The 19585-nt window shown below is 54.3% G+C and overlaps 2 protein-coding genes and 1 long non-coding RNA gene across 8 annotated transcripts in view; 1 reads left to right on the forward strand and 2 right to left on the reverse strand.

The window, feature by feature from the left end:
* The window catches only part of LOC113265564 (uncharacterized), a 30847-nt gene extending 26157 nt beyond the window's left edge, over positions 1–4690 (reverse strand). The window contains exon 1 of one of the 3 annotated variants that reach the window (XR_007191171.2): positions 4515–4625. This is a non-coding gene — a long non-coding RNA (uncharacterized LOC113265564). Of the gene's footprint in view, positions 1–3554 lie in introns of all 3 variants that reach the window. The other 2 variants (XR_008961222.1, XR_003320069.4) reach the window with 2 other exon arrangements.
* A 21-nt stretch (positions 4691–4711) lies between these two features.
* On the forward strand, positions 4712–11694 carry PNPO (pyridoxamine 5'-phosphate oxidase). Of its 4 annotated transcripts, none has more exons than XR_008961221.1 (8): positions 4746–4989; positions 6079–6203; positions 7926–7992; positions 8544–8597; positions 8826–8954; positions 9263–9333; positions 9567–9878; positions 10796–11694. XR_008961221.1 is itself a non-coding variant. In XM_026513038.4 (7 exons), the coding sequence occupies exons 1-7, from the start codon at positions 4852–4854 to the stop codon at positions 9733–9735; spliced, it is 786 nt and encodes a 261-aa protein (XP_026368823.1). In that variant the 5' UTR covers positions 4712–4851; the 3' UTR covers positions 9736–11694. The 4 variants fall into 4 exon arrangements, 2 of the variants coding, with proteins under 2 accessions (XP_026368823.1, XP_044245214.1); XR_003320067.4 differs by lacking the exon at positions 7926–7992 and adding an exon at positions 7618–7717 and having other exon boundaries at positions 4840–4989; XM_026513038.4 differs by lacking the exon at positions 7926–7992 and adding an exon at positions 7618–7717 and having other exon boundaries at positions 4712–4989; positions 9567–11694.
* Positions 11688–18379, reverse strand: PRR15L (proline rich 15 like). Its single transcript, XM_048212957.2, has 2 exons — positions 18141–18379; positions 11688–14981 (listed from the first exon to the last, which is right to left on the reverse strand). Exon 2 carries the CDS (start codon positions 14949–14951, stop codon positions 14649–14651), a length of 303 nt encoding a protein of 100 aa, XP_048068914.1. The 5' UTR covers positions 14952–14981; positions 18141–18379; the 3' UTR covers positions 11688–14648.
* Between the last annotated feature and the right edge of the window lie 1206 nt (positions 18380–19585).

Raw genomic sequence — 19585 nt, forward strand, 5'->3', positions numbered from 1 at the left:
CAGGTCCTGGACCCATCGGGCTCATGGCTGACGGAACATGGCTGAGGTATACACGGTGGCGGATTCCAGGGACCCTCACTCAGTGATTTACTGCCTTGGGAGGCTTCTTGTGACCTGACCAAGGTCTTTGGGACTGCGATGAAGTCACTAAAGGGACTGCAGTCATGTTGGGACAGGTGGCAGCTGGGTTTCCTAGTGAAAGAGTGGAAGAGGGAGAGGAAGGGACAGGAAGTGAGCCCGGGAAGATGGGACTACAGAACAGGGGTGGCTGAAAAGAAAGCAAACCACGGCGGGATAGGGCAGAGAACCAGGGCTTGAGGAGGGAGTCAAACACTGGCTCATCGCAGTCCTGGATGAGAGGAAATGAGAAGTGACCAGGGGTCAGGCCAAAAGCCAGGACCGACCAGGATTTCTCAAAGGAAACTAAGCAGCAGTCAGGTCATATTCCTTGGGTCCTGCCTGGGAACCCAGCATCAGGCACCCTTCCTCTGCCAGTGGCCCCAATTACCAAGGCAGCCAGGGCTGGGACTGAGACTGATGGCCCAATACCTCACTCAGCCTTGGAAAACCTAACATCCCTCCAGCCCATGGAAACCCTCAGCCCCAGCCCCCACCAGGCCCCAAGGCCCACTCACCATGCCTGGCACCCAGCTACGGAGAAGCTTAACGGAGGTAGTTTATGCATAAACATTACAGAAGAGCGTTTCCTGGCCGGGATTTTGAGAAAGAGCCCGAGACAGTAAGGGATGTGGTCTCTTCCAGGAAGGCACTTCTAACAAGGGCTGGGGCCGAAAACGAAAGGATGCAAATGGAAAGTGATCCATGAGCACACACAAGGCTTGTGAGAGGGGCTAGCCACACAACCATAGGCAGGCCACTCAGGGAAGGGCCAGCCTCCTCCAGATCCCACTGCAAGCCTCTGAGGACCCGGCTCCCATCTGGGCCCCCCAATACCCATACGACTCGGGGTCAGGTAGCTGCTGGCAGAGCACCAAGTACCCCCTCTTTTGTGTGTCCTGAGTGCACCCCAAGGCTGGGCTCAAGAGTGCCCGAGCTTCAGGCCCCCAGCACACCCTTCCGGAAGGCTGCATTTCACCGGCATCATTACCGCCTTCCTGGGCCTCTCCCCCACCCCCCATCCTCCTTAATTCTCCCAGGCCCTCTTCTCAGACATTCTCATCCTCCCCCATGGCTTCAGGTGCCACCTCGGGGGCTCATGACACCCAACCCAGTCTCATGAGCCTAGACCTCTCCCCTAAGCTCCAGACCTCATTATCAAACCTGGCCAAACATGCGTGTCCCATAAATCCTCACACTCAACAGGTCTGAGCGTGACATGCCCCACGGCGTCTCAGATTATCCTGGTGAGCGGATTCCCTCGCCTCTGGCCCGTTCCAAACTCCAGCACCAGGCTCCTGGCTCCCAGCTTCTGCTGTGTTTCTCGACGTCTCCCTGTCCCTGCCTTGCCCTCCCTGACCCACCAGCCACTCAGTCACCAGAGCCAGATCCCCAAACACAATCACAAAGATCCAGGTGAAATACAGAATTCAACCAAACAATTAGACGAAAAGGTGACTTAAGAACATAAAGGTGAACACATGGGAAGAAGACAGGCAGGGCACAGTCCCCCCCCCCCACAGCCCTTTTGTTTCATACCGAGAAACCAGGGTGCCCCCTCTGTATGATGAAGCATTATCACACATTTTCTATTCACTTAAGACTCTCTCGAGAAAAGATTAATAATTTTACAAAGTTGGGGGAGAGGGGAGGGTGGCAAACTGTTTAAGAAAAAGCAGGAACAATACAACATTTATTTCTCCCACGCAGACAAAACCCCCTCTGGGGTTTCAGCGGTAGCAGCAAGGCTGGCCCCTCTCTCATTTGCGCTGTGGGGCTGCTTTGTGATCCAGACACCAAATCCCACTAGGCAGAAAAGCACAACACAAGCCTACTTATTATTTTCAAGGCAGAAAGGAAAATCTAAAAAGGCAACGAATTGCAAACTTCCTTGCTAATCGCCAAGGATGGGAGAGGCTGTCGGAATCTTGTACGTTTTCTCTCCATCTGGTCTTAAAAAAACAGAAATTAGGGGCGCCTGGGTGGCAGTCGTTCGTTAAGAGTCTGCCTTCAGCTCAGGGCATGATCCCAGCGTTCTGGGATCGAGCCCCACATCAGGCTCCTCCACTGGGAGCCTGCTTCTTCCTCTCCCACTCCCCCTGCTTGTGTTCTCTCTCTCGCTGGCTGTCTCTCTCTGTCAAGTAAATAAATAAAATCTTTTAAAAAATAAAAAATAAAAAAACAGAAATTAGATACTCTGGTTCGACAACAGCAAGAAGGATAAATAAAATAAAATAAAATAAAATAAAATAAAATAAAATAAACCAGAATTGTTGTCTAAAAGCCTGGCTCTTTCCACCATCGGATCATCAGCCCTCCCTACTTGTCCGGCCAGCTGCCCACCTCACCATCTTCCTCTAGGAGAACCACGCTGTCCATTCCACAGCTCCCTAACACATCGTGCCTAAACCACATTGTTCCCTCTTCCTGGCATGCCCATTCCATTGTCCATCTGGCAAACACTTACTCAATATGACAAATCAAATGTCTCCTCCCTTTACGAAGGCTTTCGGACTGTCGGACCCCTGGAGACCACTTTTTCCTTTCTGCTCCCCTTTTCTTCACAGAAGTATCTGTTAAAGAAGTATCAGCCTTCAGATCTGCCTCTCCTGTACACTACAAACTCCTTGTGGGCAGGAAGCACGTCACCTTCTTCAGTTTAGTATTCTCAGGCCTAGCTCAGTGCCTGGGCCAAAAGAAGTCTTTAACTGGGTGGCTCAGTCTGTTAAGCGTCTACCTTCAGCTCAGGTCATGATCCCGGGGTCCTGGGATCAAGTTCCACATCTCTGATCAGCAGGGAGCCTGCTTCTCCCTCTGCCTGCTGCTCCCCCTGCTTGTGCTCTCTCTCTCTCTCTGACAAATAAATAAAATCTTAAAAAAAAAGTCTTTAACAAATGTCTACAGAATGAATAAATATCTAAGCTCTTAGCGCTCTTAAACTCTTAGAGCTATCTGAGCTCTTAGCTTTTAAGCAAACTATTAAATGATCCTAGTCTTGGTGCCCTAGCATCCCAGGTCCAGGGGATCAGAGCCCAGGAGTGCTAAGAGTGTGGCCCTATGAGCAAATCATCTGTTGCTGAAAGGCACTAATTATGCTTACACAGGTCCAAGCGCGGGGGCTTGGGAGGAGCTGAGAACAGCAATGTTCTCGTGTAGAAAGACAACCTCAACAAGAATTATGTCCAGTCAACTCTCTCAGTCATGTTGATGGAGGAAAACACTGCAGCAAAAAAATTCCAACCAGTGGAGAATCCACAGATCCACATCATTAAGCCTTCAGACATGTATTATTTCATTGCAGCAAATTGGTCTTCCAGATTCCATTTGGATCAAGCTATATCCATATAAGAAAAGATGATAGGTATCTAACGTGGGGCTTTATGAAGCTTAACACCTGGTAATGCAGAGAGCTGGGTAGGGCAGGAAGTTCCCCTTACCTGGCACAGTCCTGGGGTGCCTGCCTAGTGGCTCTTGGAGATCCCCTTCCTGTTGGTGGTGGAAACCGGGACTACAGAGAGGACTTGACCCAAGGCTGCCCCAGCCAGGCCAAAGCCAGGATGGGCACTGGTAGGTGTTCCATGTCTCAGCCCTTTGTCCACAGTCTGGACGTGGCTCTGCGCAGCCACCTGTTCCCCTGGCTTCCCCTCCCTGAGTCCCCCTCATAGCTGAGTTCCCCTCTGCTATGGCTGGCATTACTCAGGAACTAGACTCCTACTACCTAGGAAGGGCAAAACGTGAAGAAGGGAGAAACCCGGCTAAGATGAGGGAGGTCAGGGAGAGGTGGGGCAGTGGCAACCTTTCCACCTACCAGAACACTGGCTGGTGTGAACTCCGCTGCACCACGGAAGGAGAAACTATGAGCAAAGGGCGCAGCATGCTCTGACCCAGGGTTAAAGAAATGAGGCAGAGAGAGGGAGCTCAGAGCTGCACAAGGAAGAGGGCTCTGGTCTGGGATGGCTTGATCCCAAATTTCCCTTTCCCCCTTTCCATTCAGCAGTCTTCCTTCCCACCCCACAGTCTCTTCCTGACCCTGCTGCATCTCCCCCCTCCCCACTCCAGAGAACCCCCGCCCATACACTCATGCACAATACACAGCACCTATCCTGTGTGATCCACAACTCACTTCAGCCTCTCCCGCTCTCCAGCCCCAATTTCTTCCCCCAACCGGACTGCCCCTCCTTCTGTGTCTCCCCATCACCTTGCCTCAGAGTCTGGCCCCTAATTCCGTTTTCCATTTGTCCTTTCCCAGCCCACCGGCTTCCCCCCCAGGGGATACTTCCTGCACTAGGCTGCCTCCAGGCACCTGCTAGGGGCCAGCCACTTAACACTGACCACTCCCCTCAAGCCCCCATTGACTCATTCCCCGCCCCCCGCCTGGGCGGCTGCAGTCCCTATACCTTTAACAAACCTCCACGTGCGTGTTAACGGCGGTGACAGCATTTCCTTGTCTCTCTGCTCCCGCCCCCGGAGGCGCCGCCCATTGGCTGCTGGGTTCCTCTGTTCTCGCTCTAATTGGCCTCGCTCCCGGAAAACTCCAACCAATGGCCTCTCCGCGCCTCTCTCCCTCCTCCGACCCTGAGCTCCCATTGGCTCCGAGGACTTAGGACCTGTTAGCAAGGCCTGGCGACTGGCGAATTCTTCCGTCCCCCGGGTAAACTCCCGGGCTGAGAAACTGGTTCCGAACCCAACTGAACCCAGCGCTGGGCGACGCCGGGTCACGTGGCTGGCGGCCTCATGACGTGCGGGCTGCGAGGCGTCACCGTGACGTTCGGGCGACCTGGCGAGTGGCCCCGCTACCTCCACCACCTGTGCGGTGGCGGTGTTGTCATGGACCTGGGCCCGATGCGCAAGAGTTACCGCGGGGATCGAGAGGTGCGGCCACCGGGGCAGGGCCTCCCTCAGGGAGGGGTCCCGTAGTCATCCCGCGAGGGGAGGAACCCCACGGGGTGGGTTTGGGGTCACCCCCGTAGGAGAAGGGGTTCAAAGACAACCAACGAGGGGAGGAGGAGCTTTGGGGAAACAAGGATGAAGAGAGGCTGCGGGTTGCGGTGGGCGAGAGCGCGAGCGCTGGAGGCGGCCGGGGCTGGGATCCTGCCATTCACGGGGTGCATCTCTTCGGGCAGTAACAACCTCTCTGGGCCTCAGTTTCCTCACCTGGGAAGTGAGTACCTAACTCGCAGGGATATTGTGGACTTTGATGTTTGCAAAGTGCTTAGACCAGTGATAATCAGTGTCTAAATATTTGATAAGTAACATAAGGGGGAGGGGTACTGACTCACGAAGGGAGGGGAAGAGAAAGCTCCTAGATCTCGCTGCCGCCAGCCCCTTCCCTTCCCTTTTGGAGAAGTTCTTTTCCTTTTCCCTCCTCAGAGGGGAAACCAACAGAACTGTTTTGGAATAGAGGCCTGGAGCTGCAGTTTCGAAATCTAGTTGTGGGTGAGCATTTCCAGAAATACTTGTTAAACATGCAGTTTTTCATTGAACCTCGGAACTACTGTTTTTGTGGGGGTGGAGCCCAGGAGTGGCTTTTTTTGTTTGTTTGTTTAAATGCTCCCCAGGTGATAAGTGACACTGATGACATGAAACCCTGATTCATCCACTACTGGGGGACCTGGCAGGTTATGCCACGGTTTTACGCCTCTGTCCTCACCTGTAAAATAAAGCTAGCAGAACCTACTTCCTGGGTACTGTTTTTTATGAAAAGTGCCTGGAGGGGCGCCTGGGTGGTTCAGTCGGTTAAGCAGCTGCCTTCCGCTCAGGTCATGATCCCAGCGTCCTGGGATTGGGCTCCGTGCTCAGTGGGGAAGTCTGCCTCTCCTTCTCCATCTGCTTCTCCCCCCTGCTCATGCTCTCTCTCAAATAAATAAATAAAATCTTTAATTAAAAATAAAGTGCCTGGCACAGTACCACGTACACAGTAAGAATTATATGTGTTTATTAAATAAAACTCTCCTTTCCCAGGCATTTGAGGAGACTCATCTGACCTCCCTGGACCCCGTGAAGCAGTTTGCTGCCTGGTTTGAGGAGGCTGTTCAGTGTCCTGACATAGGAGAGGCCAATGCCATGTGTCTGGCTACCTGCACCAGGTGGGCATAGCTGGAGGCCCGTCTGTGGGTGGGTACAGGTGAAGCAGGAACTTAGGAAGCTCTCGACTTGATGGAATGCAAATTTGTGCTTCTCGCTGGGTTACTAGTATGCTTTGTGGCCTCAGGCAAGTTACTTGTCCTTTCTGGGCCTCAGTGTCCTTACCTGTAAACCAAAGATCAGACTTCACTTAATTCCATTTCAGTAATAAAATGTAGTCCCTCATTCATCTCTGCCCCTGAGGCACTCACCCCCAACACCCTTGTCTCCCTCATTGCCCCATTTACCCGATTCCCATCTGTCCTTTAAGAGCTACATCTCCTGGAACCTCTCCAGAAAGCTCTCTCCCTCTCCTGAGATCTAGCACAGTGCTTGGCTGTATTATTTATTTGACGATCAATCATATACCCCTGAGACACCTCTTACATTAGCCTGTTATTCAGCTCTTGTTCCCCCTCATTAAAGTGAGTGGCTCAGTCGGTTTAAGCATCTGACTCTTGGTTTCGGCTCAGGTCATGATCTCAGGGTCCTGGGATGGAGCCCCGTGTCTGGCTCCCTGCTCAGCGGAGAGTCTGCTTCTCCCTCTCCCTCTGCTCCTCCCCGCCAAGCTCTTTGTGTGCGCACGCGCTCTCTGTCTCTCTCTCTCAAATAAATAAATGAAATCTTTAAAAAAATGTGTAAGGCCTTGAAGGCAGGGCTCTGGTACTGTGCCCCTGGATATCCCCCAGAGCTCTGAGCGGAGGACCTGATGTAACCACCCTTTCTGTGATGCTAAGCATTGACCGACTGTGTTACCGTTGGTCACGGCCTGAGAGCCTTGTTAGCCTGCTAGCGCTGTCCTAATAAGATACCACGGACCGGTAGGTGTGACCAACAGAGATTTATTTGTTCACAGTTCTGAAAGCAGAAGTCCAAGATCAAGGTGCTGTCAGATTTGGTTCCTAGTGAGGCCTCTCTTTCTGGCTTATAGATGGCCACCTTTTTGCTGTGTTCTCACATGGCCTTTCCATGGTGCGTGCGGTGCGGGGAGAGGTTGGGAGAGGGAGCGAGAAGGAGAGAAAGAGGTATCTTTCTGGATACCAGGCCTATTGGAGTAGAGTCTCACCTTTATGACCTCATTTAATCTTAATTACCTCCCTAAAAGCTCTCTCCCCAAATACAGCCGCATTGGGGGTTAGGGCTTCAACCTCGAATTTTAGGGACGCAGTTCCGTCCATCACAGGTCCCAGGCAGTGAGGTCATACCTGCACCTCCAGGACAAATCCCCAGGCGGGGGCGGGGGGGTGGGGAATGGGTAGCCTGCATGCCCAGACAGCGCAGAATAACGGGGCGCAGGTGTGGGGAGCGCCTGGGGAGAGGGGTGGCAGCAAGGACAGTGACATGGGCTCTGACCACGCGCTCTGGTCCTTGCCCCAGAGACGGAAAGCCGTCTGCGCGCATGGTGCTGCTGAAGGGCTTCGGCAAGGATGGCTTCCGCTTCTTCACCAACTTCGAGAGTCGGAAAGGAAAAGAGCTGGTGAGGGGTCTGCAGGGGCCAGCCCTGGCTTCCTTCATCGCCCTCCGGTGCCACCCCCACCCTGCCCCACCTACTGGCTGTGCTCAGGCACCGTCCTGCCTGCGGGCCTTGGCTCTTGCCCTCTCTTGGCCGTGAATGAGTGCTCTCTGTGACCGCCCCACCTCTGTCATCTGCTTCCCTAAGTAGCTCCTGTCCCTTTGGCTCTCAGCTCCCGTGTTACCTCCTCGGGAAAGTCCTCGATCTCTGTGCCACATCAGCCGCTCTTCACCTTCGTGGTAACTTGTAACTTTACTTTCTGCCTTTTTTTCGGTTTGTAACGGTGCATTTGTTTCCATGATTATGTGATTGATATTTGTCTCCTCTGCTAAACACCCAGTACCCTCTGTGGGGGCAGAGGCTGCATCCATTGTACCCCTGCTGTTGCCCCAGCACCTCTCCTGGTGTTAGGCCCAGAGCTGATACTTTGTGTGCATTCGATCCATGAATCCAGAGGCCTGCCCAAGTCCACGCCGGCCACAGATGCATTTCTGAGGACTTGCAAATCTGTGGATGCGAGAAATGGCAAGCCTCCCTTTGGAGTCCACGCGGCTTAGGTTTTCAGCATGGCTCTCACACTTCCTGTGTGAACTTGGGCAGGTTCCTTAACCTCTCTGAGTCTGTCTCCACACCTGTAAAAGCAGGCATACCTTGGAGGGTTTAAATGAGATGTTACAGTGAATGCATCCCTGTGGGCCTGCACGCTTCAGCCTTCCTGCCTCTCTCTGCATGGTGGAGGTGTTCTCCCTGCTGTTCGGGTGGCCGACTGTGAATTCGCTTTCATTTCCAGGACTCCAATCCCTTTGCTTCCCTTGTCTTCTACTGGGAGCCCCTCAACCGGCAGGTGAGTGAGCATTCCCAGGACGGCCTGGGGCTCGTCATGGATGAGCCCAGTGGAGGGCCCCAGGCTCGGCAAACATCCTGCCTCTCAATTAGCTCTTAATGAGCAGGTCTAGCTGGAGCCAGCAGTGGTGGGGCAGTGGGGAAGGGAAGAAAGAGAGGAACGGGGCCTTTGTTGGTGGGGAGGGCAGATGGCGTTGAATGCCACCCAGCCAGGGCCCTCCCTGAGCAGGTGCGTGTGGAGGGCTCCGTGAAGAAGCTGCCCGAAGAGGAGGCTGAGTGCTACTTCCACTCCCGCCCCAAAAGCAGCCAAATCGGGGCTGTGGTCAGTCGCCAGAGTTCTGTGATCCCCGATCGGGAGGTGAGCTGGGGTCCTTCTTAGTTCTCTGGGTGGCAGGGGCCTTAGCTCATCCCCAACAGCTGTCCCCGGGGGGTACCAGGGGCCCTCTGTCTCCAGCAGAATGAAAGGATGGTCTCCTAGGGAAGTAAGGATGGGGAGTGGGGAAATGGGCTTCCTTTGTCGGACCCTCTGGTTGGACTGTGCTCCCAGAGGAGAGAGGCCAGCATCCCTTGCTCACCTGCGTCCCCAGTGCCCGGCACACAGCACATGCTTAGTCAGTGAGTCACTGACTCGGTCCAGGCCTTCCTCTATTTCCTTCCCCTGGACAGTATCTGAGAAAGAAAAACGAGGAACTGGAGCAGCTCTACCGAGAACAAGAGGTGCCAAAGCCAAAGTACTGGTGAGTGATACCTCGTGGTCATCCAGACAGGGGCACCAGAACCCTCATGTTTACTCAAAACCACTCTACCTGTGGAATTACAGATCTGCTTCCCCCACCCCCCACCAGGAATCCTTATTGGATTCATCCCTGCAACTTCCTTCAAGGGGCCCTGGGATGGGCTGGGATGGGGACCAGGGGGTGATGGGCTGGAAAAATGCACAGAGTACCAAACCCACTGCTTCTCCTTGAAGGGGTGGCTATATCCTGTACCCGCGAGTGATGGAGTTCTGGCAAGGCCAAACCAACCGTCTGCATGACCGGATCATCTTTCGGCGGGGCCTTCCAGCGGGAGACTCCCCTTTGGGGCCCATGACCCACCGTGGGGAGGAAGACTGGCTGTATGAGAGACTTGCCCCCTGACTCCCAATCTGCTGGCGCCAACTGGAGCTGGGGCCGGCTTCAGCGGGACCCTTCTGAACTCAGCCCATTTCCCTCCCCGCCCCTTACATTTAAGGCTCTTCAGAGTTCAGGCTCCGAATTCTGGATTTTCAGTTGGCTCTCAGGTAGGTAGTCTAGTGGAGCGTAAACAGTGACGTAGAGAATCACAAATGGAAAAGAAAAATGCCATAATTATTTTCTTGACCTTGAATGTGATTTATTGGAATGGCTCCCTCTAGAGGTAGTAGCTGGTGTGATTCCCTTTTCTGGTGACACGGGGTGGGCCCGCCTGCTGCCCTGTCTGTTAGGGTGTGACTGAGTCATACTGCCCGAAGCTGACTGGTTCCAGCATTAGCACCTGAGCCAATCTAGCCGATCCGTTTTTTCTTGTCAACAATTTGAAATTTGAAATGGAGAGACCCAGAGTATGACAGGCGTTGTAGCCAAGTCCTTAATGGCAGCCAAGAAGCAACGGCCCGCAGCTGCTACTCTTATAATTCCCTGAGTGACCTTGATCCCTCCTTGTCATGTCTGGGCTGTGTAACTCCTCCTCCTGCCTCAAAACACCCATTCTCCCTGTTTAAAAAAAAAAAAAGTTTTTGGCTTAAACTAGCCAGAATCAATTTCTATTGCTTGCAACTAAAGGAAACTTCATGAACGTACTTACTAATAGGATATTTTTATAGCCCTGTACCCTACTGATAACTGCCTCCCGGTATCTGAGGCACAGCAGTGTGGAAAAGAGATTAAATGTGTTCTCTGCAGCTCCAAAGGACCCAGAGGTGGGAGTGGCATGGACGTGGGTTGCCTCTCTCAGTTTGGGGAGAGACTTCAGACAACCAGGACTGCCTAAGAGGGAGTGGGCTGTTAGGTAGCAAGTGTCTCTAGAAGCATTCGATCCCGCGTAGTCAGGAGTTTTATAGAAGGGAATCCTGTGCTGGTTACCTGTGAGCCAGGCAGATTTCAATCAAGCTTGACTTCCCATGTTTGTTTCTGAGACCTACATATGTGTGTATATGCATATATATATTTCATTTTCCAGGTATAAAACTGTTATAGAGTTACCTTTCTGACTACTCACGCATCCCCTTCACCTACTTCCCCACCCCTGTGGACGATGACTGCTAGACACTGGTTTTCATCCATGCTGGAATTACCCAGGGAACTTTAATCACACGTGATTTCACTGGTCTGAGTGAGGTCCGAACTTTGGGCAACTTAAAAGCTCCCCCAGGGACTTCTGTGCAACCAAAAGTTGAGACCCCCGGGTTTAGATCCTTGCTACTCAGTGTGGGCCACAGACCAGCAGCAGCACCACCTGGGAGCCCCCCTCAGACCCATGAATCCCATTCTGCATTTAATAAGCCCCCCCACCCCCCCGGTGATCGGATGCGGTGTCCCCAACCTCCACCAACGAACGACCTGCCACCCTCACCATTGGATTCTTCATCAAGCCTGGGCTGAGGCCTATGTCGAGCTGTATTTGCACACTTCTTGAACACAAGTCTGGTGACCAAGGACAACTTGAATGAATGGCCTACAGGCTGTGGAGGGGAGCCAGGCTGGGTAAATGTTTGCTGTGACTAAGCCAGAATCCGAGAACTATTATTTGTACGTGTTGGCGTGGAACTTGCCAACTCTGTAAACTGTTTCATTCCACCGTGTGGGCGTGTGCAGTGTTCAGTCTGCCATTAACCAGCTCCTCCAAGGGCGGCCGGCTCGGGCTTGATTCCCCTCTTAAGCCCTAGCGCAGGAGAGCACGATGCTGACCCTGTGGCCACCAAAGGAGAGGGTGCTGGGGTGCCCTTCTCTACCTTGTCCTGTTACTGGGACTCTGTATCCTCCACCCCCTAGCTCTTGAGCCTGGGTTCAGCTGTTCTTTCCTGTTCTTTTACAATCACTGTGCCAAGTCTGTAATAAAAATTCGTCAGCCATGTGTGATATTAATGTTCAACCTGGCCTGATTGCATCCTCCCATCCCCCACCAGCCCAGGAAGGAGGGAAGTTGGGGGTTTAAGGGACCCCTCCCACTCCTCTCCCTTGAGGTTGGGTGGCCAGCAGGGGGAGCCCGCCGCGCAGGGTTGGCCCCTCCTGGGCAGCGCAGGCCAGTTGGAGCCGGCCCCTCCTGCCTCCCCCTTACCCCGGTTGGGTCGTGTCCCAGTGAAACTGTGGTTGATAACCCGTAGCCTCAGCTTCTGCCCGTATTTGCACTCTCGGTACCTCCTCGGGCCTCGTGAAAGCTTGCAGCTGCCTCCTTCTGACTTCCTGGCCAGCCAGAGTTCCCTTTGGCTTTTAGCGCACAGCCACCCCCTGCCCCAGCTTAGGGATACACGTGGGGTTTCCTTGGAGGATTCCTGTGGACATCACTTAGAGGCTGGAGCAGGATCTCACGCACCAGGCAGAGGGGCTGTGGACCCTCTCACCTAAGAGGGGTAATGGTGGCCATGCGGTGCCAGTATTGGGTAGAAGCAGGGCTTAGTGGCCCAGGGCCCAGCCTCATGCCCAGCCCCCACCTCCCTGAAGCAATTTCAGGATGGGCTGAAGTGGCAGACCCCTCTGGTCTGGTGTCTCAGAGTACACTCGGCCTCCGAGCTAGGTAGCTTTCCCCCATCGGTGCCAGAATCAGGATTCCAAGCCCCGGGCATTACCCTCTGCCACCCTACGTCCCCTTCTGCAGAAGGTGACGGGACTCCCTTCTTTGCCCTGAGCCTCAGTTTCCCATCCCCCGAGCAGAGGCAAATCAAGAGTGGAGAGGGCTGTGGGCAGCGGTCAGGTGCACAGGCCAGCTCTGGCTTCAGTCCCAGCTCCACCATGGCAAGCAAGTGGCTTCACTTCTCAGCCTCAACTAACTCAGCTGGAAAATGGGGATAAGGACAGCACCTGCCTCAGGTGACGAGGGGATTGACCAAGGAACCTCATGGAGTACTTGCCACAGGGCCTGGTCCATTGTAAGCTCCCTGTAAACACTAGCTATTCACAGTGGACAGGGCTAGAGTATGGCGGAAGTCAGCTCATGGGGCACTTTACGGATTGGGTAATCAGACGGACCCTAGAAAGTTCTATGTGGTGGGAGGGATAGGGGAAGAGACCTTGGGGAAGGCAGCACACCTGAACCAGCCTGCCTTCCCTCCCTCCAGCTCCTGGTGTCCCTCACTCATCCTCAGAGTTCCCCCTGGCCTGGGTGAGGCCACCCAACAAAGGACCCCTTGTATGTATCTGTTTGTTTTGGTAATACATTTCCTGAGCAACACTCCCTGGGGTGGAGTGACCCGACAGTCTGCAAGGAACTGACCTGGAGGCTGCAGGACCACATTGTTCAGTGGCCACCTCAGTCTCTCCCTGTTCCCACCAAGAGCTCCACGGATGGGTCCAATTTTTTCTAGCTCCCAGCTCCTGGGGCTTGAGAAAGATCTGGATCTAACAGCACAGGGAACACACTCTTTCCTCTTCCTTAAACAGAAGCTGTGGGCTATGGTGGAGCTCCTTAATGAAGGAAGGGGGAGGAAACCAATACTAACTGAGCACCTACTATAGGACTACTTAGGGGGCACTGAATACTGACCATTCCCATGAAATAGATATTATTACAGAAGAGGAATTCGAGGTTCAGAGAACATTTTTAAAAAGTATTCCCCCAGATCACCCAGTTACTAAGCGGTGGAATGAGAATTTGAGTCCCGATCCTAAACCAAACCCCCACAAGTGTGGGGTCAGTCACCAAAGGTCTCCTCCACTCTCTTAGAGCCCCTGATGGTCTCTCTGTTGACCACTGAGCTGAAACTAGCCTCTTCCTTTGCTATATTTTCATACTGAGGACCCCTTTACTTTTTTAATAAAAAAGATCTTATTTTTAAGTCCTCTATAGACCCAATGTGAGGCTCAAACTTAAAGCCCCCAGATCAAGAGTCACATGGTCTACGACTGAGCCAGCCAGGCACCCCCTGATGCTTGAAAGGAACCCTGAGCACTTCATTTCCATGCAGGGAGTAAAGGCATGAGAAACAGTCCTCAGGAAATGTGGGACGGAAGCATACATAGGTTCTCTGCTTTTGCATTGTTTATTACAAAGAGAGAAACCTACAATTATAATTTTTTTTAAACAAAATTCAAGGCTCCAGGACTCATCTCTGGGGCTTGTCCTTCTTAAATACTAGCAGGAGGGGAGAAGAGAGCTGGCTGCTTTTAGCTCCTACCAGAGCTTCCCTACCCGCTCCCCGAATTTGGACCCACGAGCCAGTGCATTGTCCCTTTGAGGATGTGTGCAGGAACCCGTGGGGTCCCTCACCTGGCCTTCTGCAGCACACCCCCCCCACCCCCAGAGTGCCAGCGTCCTCCCCTCCCTGCACACCTGGGGGCAAAGTTCCAGGAAGTTTCTCTCTTGTGGTAGGAGGTGAGCTCAAATTCAGGGTCTCCGCCTCCTCCAGCTCCAGGAAACCACCCCGTCATGTGGCTTCTGGAAAAGTCATGCTCAGAATTGGTCCAGGCAACAGTTGCGGGTAGAGAAAGTAGAGGGAGCAGCAATCGAAACTCACCCTCGACCCTGTACCCCTGGAGGAGGTGAAGTCTGTCCCCTCCTCTCTCTGATCCTCGCCCACGTCCTGGGCCGGATCTGCTACTGCTTTGAGGAGGGCCGTCCTTCCCGGGTGGGACTTCTCATCCTTGGACTGGAGTGCCTTTGTCTGTGCTGGGGGAGGAGGGAGGACTCCGGGAGAACCCAGACCTTCCAGAAAGCTGGGACACATAAATACAACCCTAAAACCAGACATTTCCTGCCAGCAGGCGTCAGCTGCCCCCACGGCGTCCGCGGTGGCCGAGGAGGCCGGCGTGGCAAGCTCCTGTCTCAGATCCGGCTGACGGCAGGAGTAGGGAGGTGCTAGCATCCTCCTTGGCCCCCTTCACTGTCCTTTGGCCTCCCTGTCGTCAAAGAGGTTGGGGTTCTCTGCCAACGTGGCCCGGACTTTCTTCTTCTCCTTGAAGCGGCCTGAATTGGAGACTTTGACGTGCTTGCCCTTTGTGTTCTTGTCCACAATCTTCTCCAGGCGGGTGTTAAAGTTGTCGTTGGGGCCCCCGCCCTCGGGCCGAGGGGGCTCTGCGCTGCCCTCCGTTTGAGCATAGGTGTCGGGGATCTCATATAGCACCTTGGGAGTGGATTTCTTTTTCCGGAGGAAGGTCAGCTTCCACCAGCCGACTTCGGTCATGGTGGTCCCCGGAGCCGAGGGTGGGGCGTTCTGCAGGAGCAGGGTGGGACAGTGAAACGGGTCAGTGGGGACAAGGGGGGTGCCTTGGAGCAGCCCTCTCTAAACTCCTAATCATAGGCTATTTTAAGAGTCCAGGCCTGGGAGGATTGAAGGTGGGGCCGAATGAACCCAGGGTTCGGGTAAGCACTACAATACGAGAAGAGAGGGGTCTGGGGAACGGGTGGCTGGCGTCAGATGGACAGAAACATCCTGTGCATTTTGTTTAGAATTCACTACCAAATAAATAGGATTTATGATTTGGAGAGTAATTTGGACTTCCCAGTGGGGACCAACAGGAGTGAAGGAGCTGTTGTGTGTGTGTGTTTCTAGGTTGGAGGAGCCTCAGGCTGGGCCGGGGAAGTCCTGGGGACTGTCCCAGCCTCGTGACCTCTAGCAAGTTACTCCTCTGGACCTCAGTGGCCTCACTTGTCCCTTCCAGCCCTAACATTTAGCTCTAACATTAACCCCCGGCCTCAGAGGGAGGTATGCTTTGCAAAGTAACACACGAGAACGGCAATAATTACTGAGGGATGGCTCCTCCCCCCCCCCCCCCCCCCCGGCTTCCATGAGGACAGGAGTTTGCAGGGGAGCTGAAAACCTGGAGGGAGGTTTGGTGGGGTCACAAGGTCCCCGTGAGATAAGGTGATCCCAGACCACACTCTCCACAAGGTACCCAACGGAGGTAGGGCTTGGGAGCTGACATCCAGGCTTCTCCGCTGACAAGAGACGAGCCCTGGCGTGATGTGTCCCGACGCAGAGGTGGCCTCATCTTTTACTCATTTCCAGAAAGGTGCTGTCTGAGCTAGTGGGAGCTCTAGGAGATGAGGCTGCCTGGATATGGTTGCCAGGTGGGGCTTGTAAGAAGGAAGAAGGAGACAGCAGACTAGAGGAGTTCCAAGCAGCAGAAGGGCAGGCAGAGGGATGAGGAATCAAGGCATCTCTGGGCCTGGAGAGAGCAGTGGTCTGGTTCTCAGGACCCTGCATGTGGCTGGGAAGGGTCCTGGGGAGGGGGGAGTAGCCACCATACATCAGAAAGCTAGATGGTCAGGCGGCCCGAGCACAGGGGAATAGATCACCTCCTTTTAAAAACTGATGGTCTTAACTATATTTTCTCAAAAAACCAGAAGGAAATACGACAAATGGTGAATAGTAGTTTTCTTTACGGAGAAGGAATGTTTTCTCCCGGTATTTCTGATTCCTAGGTATTCCATATCTAGATGGATTTTTTTTTTTTTTTTAAGAGAGGGAGCATATCAAATTTGGGGGAAGTGAAAGCAGGATGCTGACCTAGGCTTGGAATGGGTTGAGTGCCCGCCTCCGTGGGCCCCTTGCTGCTGTGGTCCCCTGTCCCTCCATATACTCAGCCCCATGCGCAGAGCGCATGCCTGATGGATTCCTTCCTGCCTCTTTGTCTAGGAAGCAGATCCTACATTGCCAGCTCTGTCCCTCTAGCTGAGTTCAAGTAGCAGAAGAAGCCCAGGGGAGATCTTGTGCAGCTCCCACTTAGAAAGTGAAGGAGGGGGTGAGAGCGGCCGGGTAAATACTTTCAGGGCACCCTGGAGAGGCGAGCCCATGAAGGGGACAGCCTGAGAGGTTTGCTTTGGCAGCTTGCCCCAGCCGGGCTTAGCACAACCTTGCACAGAACTTGGTGTTCCAGAATGGGTTTCTGGAAGGAGTTGTGGGGAGGGCACTGGTTTGGCCCGTGGGTGCCCCACTCGCCGCCTGGTCTGGGGCAAGGCCCATGACCCCACCACCGCCCATCCGGGGTTGCCAAGGAACTCGGGAGTAGAGGATCCAGCATCTGAGCTGACAGTAACCATGTGACTGCCCACCTCCTTGAGGGCAGTGTTTCTGCCTGTGCGGTGGCCACACACCGGCTTTCGTGGGTGCCGCAAATCGCCATCCACAGGGCTTAACTCTCCTTGGAATGAAGGAAGTGACGGATCACAAGGAACTTATCAGTAAACCACAGAGAAACGGAAATAGCCCTCGGACCCTGCCCGGAGGGCCTCCACCATGGCACGAAGGCATCTGTTGGCCTTGAACTCTGGTCTAAGCTGCCGTTTGCTGTCCCTTCTGTCCGAGAGGACCTACGAGCTTCGGTAAGAAGTGTTTGCCCCTTTTCGGCAAGACTATGAAAGACATATGGAAGTCTGAACAGAACAGATAAATTAGAGGACTATTCTTTGTTTTACAAACTAACCAAACCATAAGATTCTTTTAAGTAGTGAGCCACCCCAAGGTACTATAAAATCTGATTTGCTTTACATCAAAAAAGTGCTGTGATATCAAAAGCTATTGAAAGTTGGAAAGAGTGATATACCTACAGCCGCATCCCCGAGCCGAATCCCAGAACGCGGGAGGGAGCTGGGGGCAGAGGCGGACTTGGGATTTCAAGCAGACCCAGCATTTAGTGACATGTGGTGGGCCACGCAGTCAGCGCGCAGGGCCCTTAGCTGGCCAAGCTGAGGGCTGAGCCCTTGCCCTGGGGCCCTGCAATCCGCCAGGAGGATAGAAATCAGCCCTGAGGGTGCTAACTACACGTCTGCTGTTTGCACAGCTTCGAGCCCACAAAGGGCCTCGTGCGTGGGACAGCCTGCCGCCCCGGCTGAGTTCTGTGAACTGCTCTAAGGGCCTTGTCCAGACTGGGCCGGGACCCTTCAGGGCTGGAATGAGTTAACCATTGACTCTGTTGGAAGTAGAAGGGTGGCGGGGAGTTGAGGAAGCAAGTCAGCTCTGGGCTTTAAGACGACACCCAGAACCCCCCAGCCCATAGCCCTCTGTAGGGCCCCTGATGGCACTTCTCCATTCTGGATAAGACTGGGGTACCCTGGAGAGGAACAGGGAGACCTTCCTACCAGATAGCCAGAAACATCCTCCAGGCTGGGGGCTAGACTCCAGCTTAGCAAGCGTTAATGGAGAACTGCTCCGGACTGAAACTTTCCCAGAAAGAGCTCTGCTGGAGGCCTGGATGGACTCCAAGAGCCAGTGGGATGAGTCTGCCTTTTGCCTGCCCACCTAGGGAGAGATGGGAGCTGGCCTGCCTGGGTTCCCCTTCCCAGTTAGGCTTGTCAGCCACGGAGGCAGAACTGGGTGCCCTGACTGGGCTCTGTGCCTTGGTTTCCCCACCCGCTCACCCTCTGCCTGTACCTGTAATCCTGACTGCTCCGGGCTGGAGGCGAGACCTTCCTTGGAGGAGCTGAGCGTGGCAGCTGCCCGGGCGGGAGACTGGGAGAGGTAGGGGTGCCTCCAGGGTGCCACGCCAGGCAAGACTCAGGCCAGAAGAGCTGGGTGGGAGCAGCTGCACGGCAGGTGCAAGAGAAACAGGTGCAAGAGCGGTACCTGCTCCACTGCGGCTCCAGGAGTCAAGGTGAACCTGAAACCCAGCCCCTCCCGGCTAAGTAAACAGAAGCAGAGGCCGGATCGGGCTGATGAATATTCATTACCCCAGAAATCCAATCCCAGGGCCCCTGCACCCACCCAGAAGCCAGGGTCCTCCAGGGATCGCCTGTGCAGGAAGAGGAAACCCCAAGGGAAGTCTGGGGCAGGAGAAACAAGGGAGCCTCTCTCCTGTTTCCCCACTCTTATGGGCCTGGTTGCACCCCCTAGCCATAGTCAAGGTCACCCTCACCCATTTCATGCCCCGAAGAGGCTCAGACCCTCTCTAGCATGGTCCGTGCTCGGACGTTGCCCCAGGCACAACCGGGAAAGGGTTAAGCACCGCTGCTCCCGCTGCCCGGGCGGGACAGGGTGCACCCCATCTCCTTTGAACTCCCGAGTCGAAACCAGTCCCTGGTTAAACTGGTTGGCAGACCGGTTCCCAGGCTGTCTGCTCCACCCCAAAGGCTCAGGCGGGCACAGGGTGGGGGGCTGTGGTTCCCTCCAGACCTCGAGGGCCCCTCCTCAAGTTGGGGAGGTGGGGTGGTCACTATCCCTATCTTGGGCCAGCCTTTCCAGACCCAACCACCCCAGTACATGGGCAGAGGGGCTGGGGGGCAGTTGTATTTGTGAGGTGGGAAGAGGAGGGAAGGCAGAGTGTGTGCAAACAGGGGATGATGGATGTCCTCGCTGACCACCCCTCCTGCAAACCTGCGTCGTGTCCAGCCTGGGCTGCCTTTACATCTCACTCCATGCCTCAGAGCCTCAGAAGAGAAGATGATTCTGCTGCTACCCTAGGGTGGCCTGTTCATGTTGGCATTCTCTCTCCCCTAGGACAGGCATTTCCTGCTCCGTCAGGGTCCCCGCAGCTGCCTGTCCCAGGGCTGCCCAGCTTCAACGCTCAGTCTGCCCACCCAGCTACCTTCCTCCAAGGACTGAGTGGGTATGTGCCAGGCTCTGAGCGAGGCACTGGGTAGAGAAAAGGCAGACGAGATGATTCCCCGTTTCCTTGGGCTCCTCCTCCCCTCAACCAACTCCCAGACTAACCAACTCTCAAACCTGCCCTACCATTTCCAACCCTGCTTCTACTCGGTTCAGTTTCTCATGGCCTTGTGAGTTCATATTCCCCTCCTTCCTAAACAGCTCCCCCTACCCCTAGGCCTCGAGTGGATAGTCCTTCAAAACCCCCCCCATGGCCCACAGTGGAACCCACTGAG

The sequence above is a fragment of the Ursus arctos genome, unplaced genomic scaffold, assembly GCF_023065955.2.
Source record: "Ursus arctos isolate Adak ecotype North America unplaced genomic scaffold, UrsArc2.0 scaffold_24, whole genome shotgun sequence".
NCBI lineage: Eukaryota > Metazoa > Chordata > Mammalia > Carnivora > Ursidae > Ursus > Ursus arctos.

Bases quoted from the DNA above. Each gene is read 5' to 3' on its own strand.
- PNPO (XM_026513038.4), top strand. From the start codon at position 4,852: ATGACGTGCGGGCTGCGAGGCGTCACCGTGACGTTCGGGCGACCTGGC. The intron at 6,204-7,617 runs GTGGGCATAGCT...TCCTTGCCCCAG, and splicing joins TGTCTGGCTACCTGCACCAG to AGACGGAAAGCCGTCTGCGC. The intron at 8,955-9,262 runs GTGAGCTGGGGT...TCCCCTGGACAG, and splicing joins CTGTGATCCCCGATCGGGAG to TATCTGAGAAAGAAAAACGA.
- PRR15L (XM_048212957.2), bottom strand. From the start codon at position 14,951: ATGACCGAAGTCGGCTGGTGGAAGCTGACCTTCCTCCGGAAAAAGAAA.